Consider the following 16,500-nt stretch of genomic DNA (forward strand, 5'->3'; position numbering starts at 1 on the left):
TGGCCAAGCCAGGTTTGATTCCTCCGTTCCTCTGAGAGAGCCCAGCAAGCCTTGGCAAGCTCCCGTGATGTATTCGATATGCCAAACACAGTAATAACAAGTCTCACAATGGAGACGTTACTGGGCCCACTCGAGCAAATTGATGAACAACGGGAGGACAGTACTACAATGCAGTGTTTTTTTCCCCTGTGCTCAGGGGTCATTCTTTTTTTTTTTTTTGCTTTTTTGTTTTCTGGGTCACACCTGGCAATGCACAGGGGTTACTCCTGGCTCTGCACTCAGGAATTACTCCTGGTATACTCGAGGGACCATATGGGATGCTGGGAATTGAACCTGGGTCGGCCGCATGCAAGGCAAATGCCCTACCTGCTGTGCTATCGCTCCAGCCCCTCAGAGGTCATTCTTGCAAGGGCTTGGGAGACCATGTGGGTCTCAAGGGATCAAATCCAGGCTGGCTTCATGCAAGGACCATCCCAGGGTTCCTACCTTGCCAGCCCAGCCCATGTCGCTTTGGGAAGAGACCTTACTCTGCGGCTATGCCTGGTTCTGTGCTCAGGGACCGTGCCCGGAGGTGCCCAGGAGCTGGAATGCTGGTTCCAACTGCTACCACACACTAGATTGGCACCTTTGGCCTCTGTGACCTCCTCCTGGCACTGCGGCCCACCCAGCTAGCCTGCTCATGGGAGCTCCTACTTGAGTACTCCCCACTGCCAGAAACCATTTCCGGGTCGGTCAGCCGGTTTCCCATTTGCTCCCCTCCCCGAAAGGTGAGAGCCCTAAGGACCCCACCTTGTCCCTCTATGTCCCCAGTCCCCAGTCCCTGGAAGGTATTGGTACTGGGGATCCAGGGAGCAGGGCTCGATCAATACCTGCTGCATATTGGGGCTGGAGCGATAGCACAGCGGGGAGGGCGTTTGCCTTGCACACGGCCAAGCCAGGTTCGATATCCAGCATCCCATATGATCCCCGAGCACCGCCAGGAGTAATTCCTGAGTGCATGCATGAGCCAGGAGAAACCCCTGGGCATCTCCAGGTGTGACCCAAAAAGAAAAAAAAATACCTGCTGCATGATGTTGAGGCGATACCCCACATTCCCTAGATGAGACATCGGGGAGGCCTGATCAGAGAAGAGAAGTGGATGCTGAGGCCAGAAGGCCTGTAGCAGTCCCCAAGGAAGAGACACGCTGACGCAGTCACACACAGAAAAGATGTAGAGAAGGGGTCAACATGATAGCACAGTGGGGAGGGCATTCACCTTGCACAAGGCCGGCCCAGGTCCAATCCCCAGCATCCTACATGGTCCCCTGAGTCCTCCAGGAATAATTCCTGAGTCAGAGGCAGGAGTAACTCCGGAGCATCTCCAGATGTGGCTCCAAAGCAAAGAACAAAACAAAACAAAAAATGTGGCGAAGTTCCCCAGCCTGGCACGTTACACGGTTTGCAGGGCAGGGGCCACCAGGGGCAGGCCCGGAGGCCACGTTGCTCTGTGAGGGGTCTGTGCTCTCCATGGGTAAACACTCAAGAGGGCAGCCCCCAAAGGTGTTGACTTGAGCACTTGATTGATTGATTGATTTTGCATTTTTGGTCACATCCGGTGATGCACAGGGGTTACTCCTAGAACTACACTCAGGAATTACTCCTGGCAGTGCTTGGGGGACCCTATGGGATGCTGAGAATCGAACCTGGGTTGGCTGCATACAAGGCAAACGCCCTACTCACTGTGCTGTTATTCCAGCCCCAACTTGAGCACTTTAGAAAGGGCCTGAAGGGGACTGAGAGATAACACAGCAGATAAGGCTTTGCACATGGCTAACCTGGGTTTGATCACCAGAATCCTGAGCACTGATTCTGAGCAGTGTCAAGAGTGATTCCTGCGTGCAGAACCAGGAGTCACCGGGCGTGGCCCGACACACATACACACCCCTCACAAAAGAAAGAAAAGTCTTGAAGGGTGTGTGCAGAATGGCTTCCAGAGAGAGTGCCCCGGGAGGGATCTAACACCACCAGCAGGTGACAGTCCTGAGAGCCAGGGGCCCCCGCGCAGGGGTCACCATCGCTCCGGGGAGTGCAACTTTGTCCATAGTCAGCCCTCTGTGTGAGGCCCTTACGCACAGCGTGTCCTTACCTGCAGGAAGGCTAGCAGAGGGGAAGCAGGTTTTGGGGTTCAATTTTCTTTTGTTTTTGATTGTTTTGCTTTTTGGGTCATACCCAGCTGATGCTCAGGGGTTACTCCTGGCTCTGCACTAAGGAATCACTCCTGGCAGTGCTTGGGGGACCCTATGGGATGCTGGGAATCGAAACCGGGTCGGCCGTGTGCAAGGCAAACGCCCTACCCGCTGTGCTCCAGCCCCTTTGGGGTTCAGTTTTGGACTGAAACCCCAGTTTGTTTGCCAGTTTGTTCTGGGATGAACAGGAGTGGCTTTTGGGGGAGTGGCCAGGAGGACTTTGGGTCTCACTGTAGCCAGCTGTGTGCATGTGTGCATGTGTGAGCATTCCGTGCCTGTGTGTGTGTGTGTGTGTGTTTACACATCTGTGCATGTCCCAGTGACCATGAGCAAGAGACAGGGAGCAAAGCCTAGATCCTTCCCGGAGGTTGGAAAGAGACAAGGCTGTATCTGGGGGTTGTGGGCTGTTAGGTGTCCACAGCGTTTTTTTTTTGTTGTTGTTGTTCATTTTTAGGCCTTACCTGACCATGCTACTGGCTCTGAGCTCAGCGCTGCTTCCCAGCCGGGCTCCGGGGACTGACCATGGGTCAGCTGCGAGCAGGACAAGTGCTCTACGTTTGAAGATTGAAGTCATTGGAATGTGGCAGGGTGCAAAAGAGGGAGAGGTGAGTTCCACAGGGCAGGGAGACAGCTTCCTGGAGCCGGGTGGGGGGTTGGGGGGTGGGGAGGGTCCCTGGTGAGGTGCAGTCCCCCCTGCAGTGACAACCAGGTGGATGGGGCCACTGAGGGAGTGCTGGAGGCTGGAGGTAAGCTCCAGGTGGTCAGGGGATGGCAGGGTACGCTTTTCTTCAGAAAGGAGGAGGAGACCAGAGGATAGTACAGAGCATTGGGGTGTTTGCCTTGCACGCGGCCAACTGGGTTTGTTCACCAGCCTCCCAGATGGTCCCCTGAGCACTGCCAGGTATAACCCCTGAGCACTGCTGGGTGTGGCTCCCCATCAAACATAAAGGAGGAAGAGGGGCGGGGGAGGAGCACAGGCTTCGCATGAGGGTGGCACCATGTGGCAGAGAGCAGAGCAGGCCTCCAGCCCTGCTGAGGTGGCCCCAGACTCAACGAGGAAGGTGCTGGGGTGGGGGACTCCCCAAATGTGTAAGCATGACGTTAAGGAAGGGAAGCCCCTTCTGGAGCCGGGGGTGCTTGGTGATTAGGGCTCTGCACTCAGGAATCACTCCTGGCAGGCCCTGGGGGCCCTGTGGGATGCTGGGGATGGAACCTGGGTGGGCCGCATGTAAGGCAAAGCCCTTCCTGCTGTCCTGTTTCTCTGGTTCCTGCCTCAGCCTTTTTTTTTTTTCTTTTTGGGTCACACCCAGCGATGCACAGGGGTTACTCCTGGCTCTGCACTCAGGAATCTCCCCTGGCGGTGCTCAGGGGACCTTATGGGATGCTGGGAATCGAACTCGGTTTGGCTGCTTGCAAGGCAAAAGCCCTACCCACTGTGCTATTGCTCCAGCCCCTGCCTCAGCCTTTGGACTTCCATTGCAGGCCAGTGGCGGGAAGCGGCTCAGCCTGGAAGCTTCGACTGAGGTCTGGGGACCTCGGCAGCTGGCTGGAGAGGGATTCCCCACCATGCCCCACAGAAGACACCACTGCAAGGTAAGTTCAGCCCCTGCCTCCACCATCAGTGAGACTGTGCACAGGCTACCGTGTCCCTGACCTTGGACAGCAGCTGAAGTGCCCCCAGAGGTGCCAGGGACAGCGGGGACAGCGGACCTTGAATTCGGGGAGCCTGCCATCTTGTCCAGGGGCCTGGCCCGCTGAGGAATGGGCCCTGTGTGCCAGGCTCTGGACAGGAAAGCGCCAAAGGCCTTTGCTTTGACCCGAGGAGATGGTGGTGGGTGGTGGCGGGGTATTTGCACCCCAGCGGAGCCGGGGACCGCCCGCAGAGAGTGGTCTAAGGCTAGGGCTGCTTCCAGTCCCCAGATGGACCGCGGTTCTAGGGCCTCCAGGCCCTGCCGCTTTTCTGGTTTTCTGGGGCGCACCCTAGTTCCGCACAGTCTAAACATGAGCTTTGCGCGGCTGGAGCGATAGCACAGCAGGTAGGCGTTTGCCTTGCACGCGGCAGACCCAGGTTCAATTTCCAGCATCTCATATGGTCCCCTGAGCACCGCCAGGAGTAACTCCTGAGTGCAGAGCCAGGAGTAGCCCCCTGAGTATCGCTGGGTGTGACCCAAAAAAGCAAAAAAACAAACGAACAGGGGCTGGAGCAATAGCACAGCGGGTAGGGCGTTTGCCTTGCACGCAGTTGACCTAGGTTCGATTCCCAGCATCCCATATGGTCCCCCGAGCACCACCGCCAAGAGTAATTCCTGAGTGCATGAACCAGGTGTAACTCCTGTGCATCGCCGGGTGTGACCCAAAAAAAGCAAAAAAAAAAAACCAAAACCAAAAACAAACAAACAAAAAATATATAAACATGGGCTTTGCTCCTCGCAGGACTGAGGCCAGACCCGCGCTCTGTGAGTGAAGCTTGGGGCCTCGAAGTTCCGTCCGGGCCTGCCAGGGGGCGTCCGAGAGCAGGGAAGGGCGGCCCGGGAACCAGGGGAGGTGGACAGCGACCCCCGGGCTGGACGGTGAAGGCCCAAGGGTGGCAAGGCGGGGTCAGGGCATCGGAGCTCAGGGCGGCGGGCGCGCGGTCAGCCTGATTCTGGGCCCTGGAGCGCTCAGCGGGTCAGAGTCCGAGTCTCAGACGCCGGAGCGAGGCCGGCCCCCGAGCCCCGCCCCGCCGAACCCCCCCAACCCGGCCCCCCTTCATCCCTGCAGGGGGCCAGCCCGCTGGCGGAGGGGGCGTGGCTACTCCTGGGCCGCGCTGGGACAGGTCGCCGAGACCCGGGTAGAGAGGACACTTGAGAACCCACGCGTAAGGGCGAGGGGAGTGGGAGGCCAGAGTTGGGGGATTCCACTCCCCTTGCCCCAGCCAGCCTTCAGGCCCCGCCCCTCGCTCAAGGCCCCGCCCACCCGAGAGACCACGCCCACGTGAGACCACGCCCATCGGGCAAGAGCCGTGACTTTCTCCCTCAGAGCCCCGCCCACCAGTCCCCGCCCACTGGCCCGGGCCCCGCCCACCGGCCCGGGCCCCGCCGCGCCCAGAGCCCCGCGCCCCGGGCGCCGCCGCCCCGGACCCCGCCATGCGCGCTGCCCGCGCCGCCCCGCTGCTCCCGCTGCTGCTCCTGCTGGGGCCGCGGCTGGCGGCTGCGGGTGTGGCCGAGCCGCAGCTGCCCGCCGTGGTGCTCGCCGTCGTGGCCCGCAATGCCGAGCACTCCCTGCCCCACTACCTGGGCGCGCTGGAGCGGCTGGACTACCCGCGGGCCCGGCTGGCCGTGTGGTGAGAGACCCGGGGCGCGCACGGACCCCCGCGGGGGACCCCCCCTGGCCTGCACACGCGCCCCTGACAGCTTGGGGGAACCGGCCGGGCCCGCGCCCCGCGCCCGCAGCCGGGCATCCAGACCCGGGGCCTGCGCTGGGCTCGCCTGGCCCGCCACCCCGGGGGGGGGGGGGTGGTCCCACGTGGCAAGCCTGGGGTCCCTGGAGAGCCCCTCCGGCGTGCTGTCAGTCCCGGGCATCCCTGCCCCGTTGCAGGGGCCTCAGTCCCCCTCCCCCCTGCGCGGCCGGCTGGAGCCTCTGGGTCTGGGCCGGACCTTCAGCGGGATCCGAGGAGGCCAAGTGTGACCTAGAACAGGGAGGGGCTGGGGCTGAGGTCGCGAGGTGGCCACGACCCTCATGGGCCGCCCGGCCGCACTGCCCTGGCGGGTGGAGCTGTCGCTGCCCACAAGGGCCAATTTGGGAGCCTCTGGGTTTCCTCCCTGGGACCTGACACGCACTTAGGGCTGGGGCTGGGCGCTGGCTTAAAGGGGCAGCCTCGCCTGAGACTGGGGCCTCCTTGAGGACACAGGCGCTGCACTCGCGGGGGCCACGCTGGGTGGGGCTGGGACCCACTGTCTGTCGCTGTGGCGCCGAGGCGAATGCATCTCTGTCTCCCATGGGCCCAGCCCACCTGGGACGGTGCCACCGGGAGGGGGTGAAGCCACAGACCTGAGACCTGTCCTGGGTTTGTATCACCTGCTCTGGCCACTCATAGGCTGCTCTCTCAGCACCCTGGCCTGGGCAGGACAGCCCAGAGCACTGAAGTGGGGTGCAGAGCCCAGAGAGGGCTGGGGCGGGGTAGAGTCACACAGCATTCTGGGGGGCTGCAGTACCCCCCCTGCCTGATCCCCTTCATCACGCAGCCCGGGTGCTGGGGAGTTCAGGTCCAGCTCAGGGGCTTTGCTGCCAATCCGGGGTCACCCCTCTCACCTTTCTGTTCCCCTGTGCCTGCAGGTGTGCCACAGACCACAATGTAGACAACACGACGGAGATGCTGCATGAGTGGCTGGCTGCCGTGGGCCCTGACTACGCAGCTGTGGTCTGGAGGCCCGAGGGGGCGCCCAGGTGGGGATCCGGGGAAGGTGGGGAGCACTGGCAGGCAGCCGGGGCCCTCAGACCTTCAGCGCGCATCCCCTCATCTCTCTGTCCCCCAGGGCCTACCCAGACGAACAGGGTCCCAAGCACTGGACCAAAGAGCGGTACCAGTTTCTGATGGAGCTGAAGCAGGAGGCGTTGACCTTCGCCAGGCGCTGGGGGGCCGACTACATCCTGGTGAGAGGCTCCGACTGAGGGCCAGGTTTCTCAGGGGTGCGGTGGGGCCCCGGATCCCATAGGCCAGTCGGGCTGAGAGCCCAGCCTGAGCCTGCCATGCTCGCTCTCGGACCGCCAGGCCCAGGGCTGAGCCCCCCAGACACCGCTGGGAGGGGGCTCCCTGGAACAGAACCCACCCAGCTCCGACACGGAGCACTTAGGTGTGTGCTGGGAGCTGCGCTGAGCTGGGTCTCTGAGCCGGACGGAGCCCCCAAGGTCTCTATGCCTGCACCTCGGCCAGAGTGTGGACCAGTACCGCTGAGCTCTGTGTGTGTGTGTGTGTGTGTGTGTGTGTGTGTGTGTGTACGTGCGCGCGCGCATGTGCGTATCTGTGTGTGTACATATGCATGTGTGTGCATGCATGTGTGTGAGTGCACACGCGTGCATGTAAGATGTCAGGGACTGAACCTAGAATCTCACACTTGCAGAGAGAGCACTGTATGGCTGAGCTCCATGCCTGGCCTGAAACAGCTCTGGGCCTGTTCCCAAAGTGGGTAGGGTCTCGGTGGTCCTTAAAGATGCGGCCTAGGTCTGATCTCTGCTGGGCGGGATGTTAGGGATATTACTTCCCTTCCTCTCTTCCTTCCTCCGTCCCTCCTTCTCTCCTTCCCTTCCTCCCTTCTGCCACACCTGGTAGTATTCAGGGCTTACTCCTGGCTCAGTGCTCAGGGATTAATCATGGCAGGCTCAAGGGGGACCCTCTGTGCGCTGCGGGAACCCGCATCAGCTGCACGCAAGGCAAGCGCCTGTCACTACCTGCCATCTCCCGGGGCTCTGGCCTTCCCTCCCTCCCTCCCTCCCTCTCAGACAGTCTGGGCGGGTCCCTGTGGCACATGGGTTGGGGTACTGCCACCCGAGCAGGCTGGGACTAGCCACGCTTCCCCCCACCCCCAAGTTTGCAGACACAGACAACATCCTGACCAACCCCCAGACACTGCGGCTGCTTGTGGGCCGGGGCCTCCCCGTGGTGGCGCCCATGTTGGACTCACAGACCTACTACTCCAACTTCTGGTGTGGGATCACCCCGCAGGTGAGGCTGAAAAGGGCGTCATCAGAGTCTCTTGGGTTTGCTTTTTTTTTTTTTCCCTGGGGGAGGGTGTGTGTGTGTCACACTCAGCCATGCTCAGGGGTCATTCCTGGCTCTACACTCAGGAATTCCTCCTGGCTGTGCTCGGGGGACCCTATGGGATGCCGGGGATCAAACCTGGGTCGGCGTGTGCAAGGCAAACGCCCTCCCCGCTGTACTATGACTCCCGCCCATGTGTTTTGTTTTGTTTTTTTTGGGAGGGGAACCACACCCTGCAGTGCTCAGGGCCGACTCCTGGTGGGCATCGGGGAGACTCTATATGGTGCTGTGGGGATCGAACCTGGGTCGCCCTGTGCGAGGCTAACGCCCTCCCTGCTGTACTGGCGCTCGGGGCCATGGTTTGGGAGTCATTGGCCCGGGTCGGGGGGGACCTGTGGGGGGCAGCAAGGGGGACTGCAGAGCCCAGAGGCCTGCCCTTCCCTAGGGCTACTACCGACGCACGGCCGAGTACTTCCCCACCAAGAACCGCCAGCGCCGGGGCTGTTTCCAGGTGCCCATGGTGCACTCAACCTTCCTGTTGTCCCTGCGGGCCGAGGGGGCGGACCGGCTCGCCTTCTATCCCCCGCACCCCAACTACACCTGGCCCTTCGACGACATCATTGTCTTCGCCTATGCCTGCCAGGCGGCTGGTGAGGAGGAGCCTCTGGGCCTCCATCTGTGCTGTTCCCCCTTCCCTCCTGCACACCCTTCCTACTTGGCAGCGGTTCCACTCCAGCCGCCCTCACCCACCCTGAGCATCTGAGCATGTCCTTCCTCTGCCTGTCCCCCCCCCCCCCCCCCAGTCCTTCCCCACCGCTGCATCTAACATGTGCTTGGGAACACTGGCATGCCTCGGGGCCTGGGAAGACAGTAGTGAGGAAAACCCAGCCCTGTCCTCCTGGGGCCTGTCCGGTGCCCTCAGAGGTCCCACAACTCAGCGACTTAGTGTACCACTAAGAGTTCCAGGTGCTTTGAGTCCGGGGAGCCTTCCTGGAGGAGGGGACCCTGGGTGCTGGATCTCAGGCATGTTGCAGGCATTAGCAAGGCACGCATAATGAGAAGGAGCATTTCAGGCTCTGGGGCCAGCAGGTGCAAAGGCCCTGAGGTAGCAGGGAGCAGAGGCAGGAGCACAGTAAGCAATGGGCGGGTGTGGGGGAGGTAGGGGCAGACCAGGCCCGTGAAGGTGGGCAGGTGCTCACCTGGTGGACCCGCCCAGCAGGCCTCTGCTCTCCTCAGAATGGTAAGCAGTAGCCCCGTGGACTGGATCCACTCTGGGAATATCACTCCAGTCATTTGCTTTGATTTTTCCCATTTACTTTTGGGTTTTGGGTTTTGTACCCAACAGTGCTTAGGTGCTACTCCCGGTTTGGTGCTCAAGGGTCTCAGCCTAGCGCGACTCTAGGAGACCATGTGGTTTCAGGGATCAAACCCAGGCCTCCCAGGTGCAGGGAGCTCAGCCTGTTGCCCCAAGAAAGTGGGGAGGTCAGTCGGTTCCCCAAGACAGAGACTAATGTGCAGGGGCTGAGGGGTGGCCCAGTGAGACCGGGGGTCCCGTGCAGGGCTGTGGGAGGGGTGGATGGGGGAGGACCTAGTGGTGGGGGCATTTCATGGGGCTGGAAGTGATGGAGACCAGGAGGCGGCGACCTTGAGCAGGCGCGGTGGGTGCAGATGGGATTCTGAGGTGGGGGCAGGTGGGGTGAGGGCAGACAGCGGTGCCCAGGTGGTGCCATGCAGGGCCTCGGCGTGGTCCCCAGGGTCCCAGGCCCCCTGCACCCGCTGTTTGTGTTCCAGGAGGAGTGGGCGGGTCCGAGGGAGCACTCAGAGGCCAATGCACGCGCTGCCCGCAGGAGGACAGGGTCTGGTCCCTGGAGTCGTGTGGTGGTTTTTTTTTTTTTTTTTGGTCACACCCGGCGATGCTCAGGGGTTACTCCTGGCTGTGCACTCAGGAATCACTCCTGGCAGTGCTTGGAGGACCCTATGGGATGCTGGGAATTGAACCCGGGTCGGCCGCGTGCAAGGCAAACTCCCTCCCCGCTGTGCTATTGCTCCGGCCCCCCAACCGTGTGGTGGTTTTTGCACTGTGAGGGCGACCCCAGAGCAACACGCTGGACGTGATCCCCGAGCACTGCCAGGTTTGACCCCCAAACCAGAAAAGAGATGATTAGAAAGTGGAGGGAACTGTGAGGCAGCGAAGCGTCCGCGTCCCCTGCTGGGGGCCCCGTGCCCACTCGCCCGGTCCGTCAGCCCCGAGATGGGACCTTGGGGGTGACGCTCAGTTTCCCCTGCTTTGGGCCTGCACCAGGGTGAGCGGGTTCAGCCTCTGCAAATAGGTGTAGCTGAAGGTCAGGTCAGGAAGGAGGAAGGGCCAGGGACGGACGTGTGACGTGGCCACAGAGCCCCCGGCCTGGACTCGGGTTCCCAGGCTGCTCCCATGAGAGTCCAGCACTGCACTCGGGTTTGCTACAGGGCAGATTGGGGCCTGCAGGGATGCTGGGGGGCGGTCTGCACAAGGCAGGGTGATGGGAAGAGGTGGGAGAGACAGCAAGTGGGCTGAGCCTGTCTGCAACCCCCGCAGTGCGGGGGGCATAGGAGCCCCGGGTCTGTTGAAGGAAGGAAGGACCCTTGCAGGGAGAGGGTCGTGTGCATTCAGGCCAGAACCTTCCTCACTCACTTCAGGACATTCAACTGAGCCTGGGACGCCCCCCACGCATTGCTTCATCTCCCCTCTCCCTGGCGGGGGGTGGGTTCTCGGGACACTCAGCTGAGGCTAGGACGCCCCCCACCTGTTGCATCATCTCCCCTCTCCCCAGGGGTCTCGGTTCACTTATGCAACGAGCAGAGATACGGCTACATGAATGTGCCTGCGGGCCCCCACCAGGGCCTGGAGGACGAGAGGGTCAACTTCATCCACCTCCTCCTGGAGTCCCTAGGTGAGGCCCAGCCTGGCTCCTCCCACCTCCCCCTGCAATGTTGGCCCCCCCGCCCCTGCCTCTACCCCTTCCCTGGGCTTCAGTTTCCCCAGGTCCACTGCAGGGGCAGGTGGGTTCTGTGCTCTGCCGAGGGGGAGCGGGGACCCCGGGGCTGCTGCCGGCCAGCGATGGCTCCTGATAGGGGGTGCCTTCCTCTGCAGTGGACGGGCCCCCCATGTGGGCCTCGGCACATGTGTCCCGGCCCCCGAAGAGGCCCAGCAAGATGGGGTTTGATGAGGTAAGTGCCTCCCCGTCCAGCATGCAGGACGCGACCCGAGGGGGCGCGGGGGGCCTCTGACCATCCACCCCCCGCGACTCCCACTGCCTCCTCCTCCTCCAGGTCTTTGTCATCAGCCTGGCCCGTCGGCCCGAGCGCCGCCAGCGCATGCTGAGCTCCCTGTGGGAGATGGAGATCGCGGCACGGGTGGTGGAGGCTGTGGATGGCCGGTGAGGTGCCCAGGGGCCGGGAATGGGGGGGGGGGGGTCCTCCAGTTCCCAGCTGACTGCAGCACTGATGGGGCCTGGCCACCAGGGGGCGCAGAGCGCAGGATTCCGTCCTGGGGCCTGAGCTCAGCAGTGACCTGTGGTCACCTCCCAGTGACCTACTCTCAGCCACAAAAAGCTTCGCTTCTTTTTTTTTTCCTTTTGGCTCACACCCAGTGATGCTCTGTGGTTACTCCTAGCCCTGCGCTCAGAAATTACTCCTGGGGGTGCTCAGGGGACCATATGGGATGCTGGGGATCGAACCCGGGTTGGCTGTGTGTAAGACAAATGCCCTCCCTGCTGTGCTATTGCTCCAGCCCCGAGAGCTATGCTTCCTTTGGGGTCTCCTCCTCCTCCTTCCCTCTCTCTTTGACTTTAACTTCTTCTGTTTTGGATTTGGGGCCACATCCAGCAGTGCTGGGGGGTGGGGGGGTGTCAGCTACTCCTGGCTCTGTGCTCCGGCACCTGCCGGGGTATTCAGGGGACCCGGGAGGGCAGCCTTAGCCCTTGTCCTCTCTCGTCTCTGTTGGCTTTGTGATTTTTTTTTTTTTGCTTTTTTTGGGTCATGCCCGGTGATGCTCAGGGGTTCCTCCTGGCTTGGCACTCAGGAATTACTCCTGGCGGTGCTCAGGGGACCCGATGGGATGCTGGGAATCGAACCCAGGTTGGCTGCATGCAAGGCAAATGCCCTCCCCGCTGTACTAAAGCTCCGGCCCTCTCTCTGTCGGTTTTGGTTTGGGGCCCAGCCCTGCTTGGTGACTGCTCCCAGCTCTTCTTAGGGGACCGTGTGGTGCTGGGCGTGGATCCCGGGGGTCCTGCATGCAGCGCTCAGCCTGCTGAACCCCTCCTGGCCCCTCTTGGTGTGTTTGTTTATTTGCATGTCTTTGTGTCTGTCTGTCTGTTTTCCCATATGGGGGTGCACAGACTCGGGGGCTCCTCTGCTGAGCCTCATCCCCACTCCCCGTGGCTCCGGCCCCTTTGGGGTGAGGGACAGGTCAGCTGGGCTCCAGCCCAGTGGGTTTTCCTAGGTCAGGTGAGCCTGCGGCTGGCCGTTTTCCCTGCCCTGCGCCCCCTCCGCTGCTGGGTGTCCGTCCAGGGCCTTCCTCCTGTCACCCCCACATCTGCCCTGGGCTGCCCCCTCAGGATGCTCCCACTCCCCCACCCCCGCCAGGTGGCTCGGCTCCCTGGGTCCAGTCGCTGTGGCCTCGGCCACCCCAAGCCAGAGGCACTGCTGGGCGGTGCCCTGACTGCCCTGTAACCCCGTCCCCCAGGACGCTCAACGGCAGCACCCTGAGACGTCTGGGCGTGGAGCTGCTCCCCGGCTACCAGGACCCCCACTCGGGCCGCCCGCTCACGAAGGGCGAGGTGGGCTGCTTCCTGAGCCACCACTCCGTGTGGGAAGAGGTGAGCGGACCCCAAAGAGGGAGACGCGGGGGGCCCTGCTGTTGGCGGGAGGTGAGCAGGCAGCGAGGGTGGCTCCCCAGGCCATTGAGGAGGCATGGAGGGGCTCCCCCAGCACCCCCGAGTGCGGCCCACCCCCCAGTGAAACTCAAGCAGGACTGGGGTGAGTCCCAAGGTTTAGGGGACCATCTGGGGTTCCGGGCACCCAACCCAGTGCCCTCCCTACTGCCTTATTTCTCCAGCCGCCTAAAGGGCTTTTGTGTCGGGGTGTTGGGGGCTAAAGGTCCCCCCATCTCACCCCACCCCCTTTAAAGCCTGGAGGGAGAGGGGAGGGGCTGGAGCGATAGCACAGTGGGTAGGGCGTTTGCCTTGCACATGGCCGACCCGGGTTTGATTCCCAGCATCCCATGTGGTCCCCTGAGCACCACCAGGAGTAATTCCTTAGTGCAAAGCCAGGAGTAACCCCTGAGCATCGCTGGGTGTGACCCAAACAAACAAACAAGCTTGGAGGGTAGGGCTGGGGGCGCAGTGGCAGGCACTGGCCTCGCAGGGGTGAGGTGCTGACCAAGACCCAGACCAAACAAGACCAAGTGAGAAAGTTCGGGAACTGGGCACGAGGGTCGGTCCTGGTCCTGCCATTTCTTGGCTGGTGTGGCCACACGGTGGGACGTGAGTCTCCTCTGCCTATGGCCCCCGGGGTCCGTCTTCCTGCGGGTCCACACGGGGCCACCCTGGGTTCGGTCCTGAGACCCCCACCCTCCCAGCGGGGGAACCAGTGTCTGGGTGTCAGCTCCCTGTGGGGGCTGATGTCAGGGAGCCCTGGCTGGGGCCGTGCCCAGAACATCCCCGATCTCAGTACCCCCCACCCCCGCCAACGCCGGGCTCCGCAGGTGGTGTCCAGGGGCCTGACCCAGGTCCTGGTGTTCGAGGATGATGTCCGCTTCGAGAGCAACTTCCGGGCACGGCTGGAGCAGCTGATGGCAGAGGTGCAGACGCAGCAGTTGGCATGGGACCTGATGTAGGTGCCCCCTCCACCCGCCGCCGCCCCCTGCGTGTGCCCTGAGAGCCCTCCGCACCCGGGCCTGTGTCTGTGGGATGGGTCCCCTGAGACCCCGGCACCCACAGTGACCCCCCAAAGCCCCCTGCTCTTTGTCTGCAGCTACCTGGGCCGGAAGCAGGTGAACCCCGAGGAGGAAGAGGCCGTGGAGGGTCTCCCGCACCTGGTGGTGGCCGGCTATTCCTACTGGACTCTGGCCTACGCGCTGAGCCTGGCGGGCGCCCGCAAGCTGCTGGCCTCGAAGCCCCTGCACCGCATGCTGCCTGTGGACGAATTTCTGCCCATCATGTTTGACCAGCACCCTAAGTGAGCCGGGGGGGTTGCAGAGACTCCCGGGATGCGCCCCAACCCTTCCGGGCAGTGGGGCAGACAGAAGTTGGAGGCTCCGGGCCCCCCCACTCAGGCACAGCCCAGCCCTTGAGTCAGACCGGCCACAGCAGGGGGTTGAATGGGGGGGGGGGGGGAGGAAACACACATTCCAGCTGGTTTTTGTCACATAACTTCCTTGTCTGCAGCCTCTATTTCCCCATCTGGAAAATGGGTGGGAGAGGACCCCTCCCCCCCCACACACTGTGTCACTGTATCACTGTCATCCTGTTGTTCATCGATTGCCTTGAGCAGGCCCCAGTAACGTCTCCTTCGTCCTAGCCCTGAGATTTTATGTATTTATTTATTTATTTTGCTTTTTCTGGGTCATACCCGGCAATGCACAGGAGTTATACCTGGCTCTGCACTCAGGAGTTACTCCTGGCAGTGCTCAGGGGACCATATGGGACGCTGGGAATTGAACCCGGGTTGAACGTGTGCAAGGCAAACACCCTACCCGCTGTGCTATCTCTCCAGCCCCAGCTCTGAGATTTTAGAAAGTGCCACATTCGAGGCTCTTTCAGGGTCAGGAGTGAGACCCATCATTGTTACTGGGTTTTGGCATCTTGAATACACCACGGGGAGTTTGCCAGAGCCCACCCCCTCCCACACACACACATCATGTATATGGGGACAGCTCAGAGGGCATGTGGTTTGGGGGTACGCAGGCCCCCCACCCCTGAGCCGTGCTCTCTCCACTCAGCGAGCAGTACAAGGCCCACTTCTGGCCACGGGACCTGCGGGCCTTCTCGGCCCGGCCACTGCTCACGGCGCCCACCCATTACGCCGGGGACGCGGACTGGCTCAGCGACACGGAGACCTCCTCGGCCTGGGACGACGACAGTGGCCGCCTGGTCAGCTGGAGCGGCTCCCACAAGACCCTGCGCGACCCCCGCCTGGACCTGGCCGGCGGGGGCCATGGTCTCCGGCCCCGGGACGAGCTCTAGCTGCTGCCTCTCCCTCTGTCCGTCTTCTGCTCGTTCTGTCCTGTTTTGGGTTCTGTTTGGGGGCCACACCGGCGATGCTCAGGGCTGACCCTAGCTCTGCTGACCCTGGCTCTGCCCTCGGGAATCCCTTGTGCTCGGGCATGGGACAGGGCCGGCTGCGCTGCCAGGCCCTCCCACAGCTCTTCGTTCTCTCCCTGTGCCTCTGTCTCTGTCACTGTGTCATACCGCACTGCTCCCTGCTCTCTCTTTGCACCTCTGCTGTCTCCACATCCAGGCGGTGATGCCGGGAAACATCTAGGAGCAGCACTGGAGACCGCTGGCCGCCACCTGGGGCCTGACCCCTCTGCTCCGTCCCCGTCCCGGGTGCGGACACAGCACTCAGGCAGTGCCCTGCTCACTTTGCACACGGGCTGGGCTCACCGACTCAGGGCCTGGGTGGAGGGAAGGGGGTTCTGCCCCAGACACCTGCCCGCCCAGCCCCATTCTCCCCCTCTCTACCTCCATGTCAGCTCCTCCCCAGCTCCACGCCTGGCCAGCGGGCAGGGCGGGAGCGGAGGACCCTCGTGTGCCGGGTGCCCGGTACATAGTAGGTGCTCAATAAAAGCCCGCTGGGATTTGCACTTTACACCCCACTCATGGTGGAGTCTCTTTGTGGGTGCCGAGGGGCAGAAGAGGAGGGAAGGTCAGACCTGACATCACCCCCTTAGGATGTTGTTGGATAACACTGGGTTGTCCTTGCTCCTCCCGCAGGGAGCTAAGGTTTACTGAGCTACTCCTACAGCAGTGCCCATGAGGCACACCCAACTCCATCAAGAACTAAGAATCCTATATTTTCTCTTTCCTTTATGTCCTTTGCCTGGTTTATTTAGCAATGCCCTTTTTGTATAGACACAGGAAGAGAGTTGATGCTGTGCTTTTGTAGCATGGGAGTTAATTGATTCCAAGTAATATTTACACCTGGCCATCCATCATATTTACTTGACTTAAGCCTCAGTTGCCTTTACTTCCTAACGCCCCCAAAAGGAGGGTCCCAAAGACGAGACTGGATGGACCCAGAGCAAGCCATAGCTACCCTGACATCGAACGGGGACAAAGCTAAGCACCGTAAGTATTATAAGTTAAGAGCATGGTCATGGAACAAACTCTGTCATGACCCAAAGAGAAGTAACTGAGTAAGGACCTTGCTGGGGTTAGGAAAGACTAACCTGGCTTGAGGACTGTAGTCTGGGATATATAGCGAGATGTCCCCAGGAAGAGTCAACCTTCAAGCTTAATGTATCTCTTACTAGTGTTCATACAAAATGACTAGAAATAT

At 61.6% G+C, this 16,500-nt stretch overlaps 1 protein-coding gene across 1 annotated transcript; it reads left to right on the forward strand.

The window, feature by feature from the left end:
- Positions 1–5,335: 5,335 nt before the first annotated feature.
- Positions 5,336–15,185, forward strand: CERCAM (cerebral endothelial cell adhesion molecule). Its single transcript, XM_056108789.1, has 12 exons — positions 5,336–5,547; positions 6,540–6,650; positions 6,740–6,857; positions 7,792–7,926; positions 8,408–8,612; positions 10,773–10,892; positions 11,093–11,169; positions 11,272–11,378; positions 12,686–12,818; positions 13,706–13,833; positions 13,975–14,178; positions 14,942–15,185. Exons 1-12 carry the CDS (start codon positions 5,351–5,353, stop codon positions 15,183–15,185), a joined length of 1,779 nt encoding a protein of 592 aa, XP_055964764.1. The 5' UTR covers positions 5,336–5,350.
- The last annotated feature ends 1,315 nt before the right edge of the window (positions 15,186–16,500 follow it).

Source organism: Sorex fumeus, unplaced genomic scaffold (assembly GCF_029834395.1).
Source record: "Sorex fumeus unplaced genomic scaffold, SorFum_2.1 ptg000233l, whole genome shotgun sequence".
Taxonomy (NCBI): Eukaryota; Metazoa; Chordata; class Mammalia; order Eulipotyphla; family Soricidae; genus Sorex; species Sorex fumeus.

What these genes read in the sequence shown, in the direction of transcription:
- CERCAM (XM_056108789.1), top strand. Translation starts at nt 5,351, where the DNA reads ATGCGCGCTGCCCGCGCCGCCCCGCTGCTCCCGCTGCTGCTCCTGCTG. An exon ending in AGGCCCGAGGGGGCGCCCAG is followed by an intron (nt 6,651 to 6,739) that starts GTGGGGATCCGG and finishes TCTGTCCCCCAG; the next exon opens with GGCCTACCCAGACGAACAGG. An exon ending in CAGTTGGCATGGGACCTGAT is followed by an intron (nt 13,834 to 13,974) that starts GTAGGTGCCCCC and finishes CTTTGTCTGCAG; the next exon opens with CTACCTGGGCCGGAAGCAGG.